This window comes from Penaeus vannamei, chromosome 22, assembly GCF_042767895.1.
Source record: "Penaeus vannamei isolate JL-2024 chromosome 22, ASM4276789v1, whole genome shotgun sequence".
NCBI classification, from domain to species: domain Eukaryota; kingdom Metazoa; phylum Arthropoda; class Malacostraca; order Decapoda; family Penaeidae; genus Penaeus; species Penaeus vannamei.
In genome coordinates this window covers 12,062,975-12,067,974 of record NC_091570.1, presented here as the reverse complement: position 1 = coordinate 12,067,974, position 5,000 = coordinate 12,062,975, and the positions used below count along the sequence as shown (strand labels likewise).

General features: G+C 36.8%; 1 protein-coding gene across 1 annotated transcript in view; it reads right to left on the bottom strand.

The window, feature by feature from the left end:
• LOC113830105 (proton channel OtopLc) overlaps window positions 1-3,089 on the bottom strand; it is a 4,873-nt gene extending 1,784 nt beyond the window's left edge. The window contains exons 1-4 of the mRNA XM_027383293.2: window positions 2,939-3,089; window positions 1,081-1,886; window positions 785-960; window positions 1-77 (exon numbers count right to left, since the gene is read on the bottom strand). The exon at window positions 1-77 is cut by the window's left edge and continues 880 nt beyond it. Of these exons, the coding sequence (XP_027239094.2) occupies window positions 1-77; window positions 785-960; window positions 1,081-1,843 (1,016 nt within the window). The 5' untranslated portion in view covers window positions 1,844-1,886; window positions 2,939-3,089. The remainder of the gene's footprint in view (window positions 78-784; window positions 961-1,080; window positions 1,887-2,938) is intronic.
• Between the last annotated feature and the right edge of the window lie 1,911 nt (window positions 3,090-5,000).

The window sequence follows — 5,000 nt, the reverse complement described above, 5'->3', positions numbered from 1 at the left end:
ATCCAGTAGCAGAGAGAGGAGCCGATGCAGTGCATGAGGCCGAAGCGAGCCAGGACGTAACGGCGGTTGATGATCAGCTGATGACGGAAAATGCCAAAGGAGAGAGAATAGGATTATATTCTGATTAGTAATGACATACACACACACACATATGTGTATATATATATATATATATATATATATATATATATATATATATATATATATACATAAATATATTTTTACACACACGCACACACCCACCCACACACCCACAGAGTTACACACACACACACACACACACACACACACACACACACACACACACACACATATATATATATATATATATATATATATATATATATATATATATATATATATATATATATATATATATATATATATATATATACATATATACATATATATATATATATATATATATATATATATATATATATATATATATATATATATATATATACACACACACATGTATTTATATATATATATGTATGTATATATATATATATATATATATATATATATATATATATATTATAAATACACACACACACACACACATACATACATACATATATATATATATATATATATATATATATATATATATATATATATATATATATATATATATATGTGTGTGTGTGTGTGTGTGTGTGTGTGTGTGTGTGTGTGTGTGTGTGTGTGTGTGTGTGTGTGTATAGACACACACACTAACAATAATTAATAATATGATTGTTTATTTGTAATTACGCAGTTGAAAGTAAGATAAGCTTACGTTTGAGTATTTGAATATGAAGAAGAGTTGGTAGAAGGCACAGATGGGCTGCAACACAGACATCAAGACATCTGGAATGTTTGTACACTCTAGGAAGTAAGGATCGTCGTCGAGCAGATACAGGACCTTCTGGGCCAAGTTCAAGCCAGTGTGGATCATGTGTCCGAAACAGAATACTGTGGAGAATGAGAGAAAAAACATGGCTATATTTTGACGATGTGGAGTTGATGGAAGTGATGTGGAGTTAATGAGTCATCTGGTATCACATAACAAGAGACACAACAAAATAGGCCTACTTGTTGCTCCAATCTTCAAATAAATCGACCCGCCATGTCTTCCGGAGGTGAAGCCGTAATGGAGAGGAATCGGATCCTGTAGCTGGGCGTTGGACCCTGTCTGTGTGTCCTTCCTTTCGCCTTCAGCCTCTTCTAACTTCTTGGATATGTGATTGACGTAAATCCTCGCGTCAATGTGGATGTACATGAGCCAGATGACTTGTACAATGATCAGAAAGTTGTTGAAGGACTCAGCCAAGACGGATTGTCGTCCCAGGAACATGTCGGCGGTGTAGATGACGATTCCGAGCATGACTAAGAAAATGGCGTACATGATGCTGATGTTCTCGCTGGCTGAGTATTTGAACCATTCCCGCTTCATTTTGGGTTCGGTTGGCTCCTGGTCCTCCACTTTGTCGTCCGAATAGCTGATCTGTTGGTGGAAGTCGCTCGCCTTGATGGAATGGCTGTCGGACACTACGGTGGGGTGGATGAGCGCCACCGGGTGATTGAGGCTGATGCTGTCCCAGTTTTGCACGACCATGAGCGGCGTGGCGGGCTTTTGGATGGCATTTTTGCGGTAGGGCGTAATAGACGGCTTTTCTACGGTCGTGCTAGGGAAGTCACTGCCGAAGGAGTCGCTGTTAGGGGAGTCAAATCTAGGGGAGTCGCTGCTGGGGGTGTCACTGCCGGGGGAGTGACTGCTGTCGGTGCTTGCGTTACTCGCCTGCGTGCAAGGGGTCTCCGGTTCTGCTTCCGTGTGAATGTAGCCTGTATTGTCCATCGCGTCCTTCCTTGCTTTGTGACTATGGAGAAAGAATAAAGCCCTGGAAAGATAACAATTATAAATTCACTAGTTATGTATTTTTTCACTTCATTTTTATTTTCAAGGCATGTCAGTGGACAACTATGTTTATTAAAAGAGAAAGCCCCCGTCTTGCTAAGATTGCAGTTACTTATCATCCAAATATGATAATATTGATCACCATTTTTATGATATTCCAAGACAACGCATGATAAAGAAGCACAACGGTAACAAAATCCGTTGATACAATAAATAGATACGTAAAGAACAGGATTACTATTTGTTTTTCGAGTTATCAGACACATGATCCGTTCAGAACTGTTGAAAGCAACCGTGTCGCGAATGTCAGTGTATTTTAGAGCCCATTTGAGAATCCTGTACAGTTCAAACTTATTGGGTTACCAATTACCTGTAGTGAACTGCTTTGCTTTGCTTTTTATTAGTGTTTAAGATCCTTTCAGATAGGAAGATGGAACATGCAAGATAGTGTAGAAATGTATGCGTGTACACACACACGCTGACACAGACATACACATATCTATCTATATATTTGTATGTATGTAAATGGATAAATATATATAGAATACACATACACACACACGCGCGCGCGCACACACACATGTATGCAGGCATATATGTATATATGCATGTATACATGATGGCTATATATGCACATTTCTATTTATCCATCTACATAAGTGTGGTGGAGTATTCCCCCTCCTACACACACACACACACACACACATGTTTGCACGCACACGCACAGACAGATGTGTGTGTGTGTGCGTCAATATGTATGTGCGCGTCTACAACCGGTCATGCACGAAATCCTTCACGGACGTGTTTTTTTTTTTTTACAACATACATATTCCCTAATTAAGCTACGTTAGGCCAAGTTAGGAGAGGACAGGATAGTTTTAGGTAAAACAGAATGGGAAATTATTTGTTAGCTTAAGCTAAATCACAGCGGGGTAGAATAAATTAGGTTAGGCCACGGAGAAGAAGAAAAAAAAAAAAACACGCATTTGCGCCAACACTTTGGCACTTTCCCACAAGCAATAAAAATAATCTCACCATTTATATCAGATGATGACTGGTGACGCCGTTGCAAACTCTTGAGAAATGCTTTTTTCCCCCTTTGTCTCTTTTTCCTTCACACGCGGAACCTGTCACCCGCTTCCTAACACAGCCGGAGCACAAATGAGGCACATGGACATCGGTCAGAGGTATTAAAAAATCATCCCTAGGATTTCTTGTGATAAGCTTATCAACATTTTGAAAGACCAATTTTTGTTGAAGGGAATCGCTGATAAGCTGGATCAGGACTGGTGACGTAAGGTGGTGTCCTGAAGGCAGAAAACGGGAAGATGTGACACGAAGGGAAAGTCAATGGGAAATCTCGGGTCTTTAATTTAACCTTACGGAAAGTACTTTAGAGAAGGCCTTTGCCAAAACGTTATGGAAATGAGGATTTTGAAAATGTCATTGACGTATTTATCTCTTATATTACTCGGTTGATCGACGTCGAGGATTCCAGTGGTGATTGATTTATAAGAGAGGATTACAAACTGCGCGGGATTACAGGAGAGGTTAGCGCTACCCCAATTTTTCCAATCGTTAATCTGCAATTAAAGAGAAGATGAATCACGCACGTACAGATAAACATAAACGCTTACATACACATACCAACAGGCATACGCACGTTCGCAGTACATAAACACACTTGATATATACGTTTATCTTTGAAAAAAAAAAAAAAACACAACAAAACATTAAATCTATTTCGAAAGATGATATCATAATCCACCCTTGATAAACAGAGAAAAAAATCCTTTGTTTATGATGTCCCTAACCCTTAAAAACGCCTGTTTGATGGCATAATCCCTTAGGAAGCAATAAAAACATTCTTTGTCTTATGCTCAACTTGCGAATCTTGGTTTTATGCCACGAATTTGGCAATTTCTCGTTAAAACTTTCCAAATCACGCTCCAAAAATGAAAAAAAGGATAAGATAAAAAACTGAGGAAAAAAACGTGAATGAGACAGAATCATTTCACAATGCAAGATTTGTAAATAATAAGACCATGTTGCAGCTCTATGTTACGTTGATGTGTTTGTGAATTATCTTTTTTGTTGCAGTTTCTATGGACTCTCAATAAGGGTTATGAAAAGGTCCTTAGCCATCTTTTATTATGCAAGAGAAGGTAAGCAAAAATCTTGTCATTTTTAATTGCATAAACTGAGAGCCTATTTCCTTTTTTTTTTTTTTTTTTTTTTTTAGATGACCTTGCTACTAACTATAAAGTGATTGATATTCACTTATCATTATGGGGTATTAACTGGTACCAACTGCTGATAACTGTCCACTGAATACTAACTATTGCTGATTCTAACTAATCGTTATCTGTTAGTAACTGGTACTAATTACTGAACTACTGACTATGAATACTAACTATTGTTGCTTCTAATACCGTCGCTCGGTTGGGTCACACAAGCTTAGATAATTAAAAGAAGGATCTAATCCCATTATCACGATCAATAAAATCATATACGTATTTTACTGATGCTCGACCAGTGTTTACCGGAAGTATTTAGACATTGAACAGACGCGCAGTATTTTAGACAAAGAAAAAAGAAAAAAGAAAAAAAATAGAACAGAGGCGCAGTATTTTAGACAAAGAAAAAAGAATAAGAAGAAAAAAAATAGAATAGAGGCGCAGTATTTTAGACAAAGAAAAGAGAAAAAAGAATAAAAAATAGAACAGAGGCGCAGTATTTTAGACAAAGAAAAGAGAAAAAAGAAAGAAAAAAAATAGAACAGAGGCGCAGTATTTTAGACAAAGAAAAGAGAAAAAAGAATAAAAAATAGAACAGAGGCGCAATATTTTAGACAAAGGAAAAAACGTTTAGAACATGCGCAGTATTTTAGAAACAGATTTTTTCTTTCTTTTTTTTTTTTTTTTTAGAACAGACGCGCGGTATTTTAGACAAAGAAAAAAACAAACAAACAAATATTTTATAACAGATGCGCGGTATTTCAAAGTAAAAAAAAATCTTTTGGAACAGACGCTCGGTATTTCAGACAAAGAAAAAAGAAAAAAAAAATTATCCTTTAATCAGATTTTCATTTTGATCG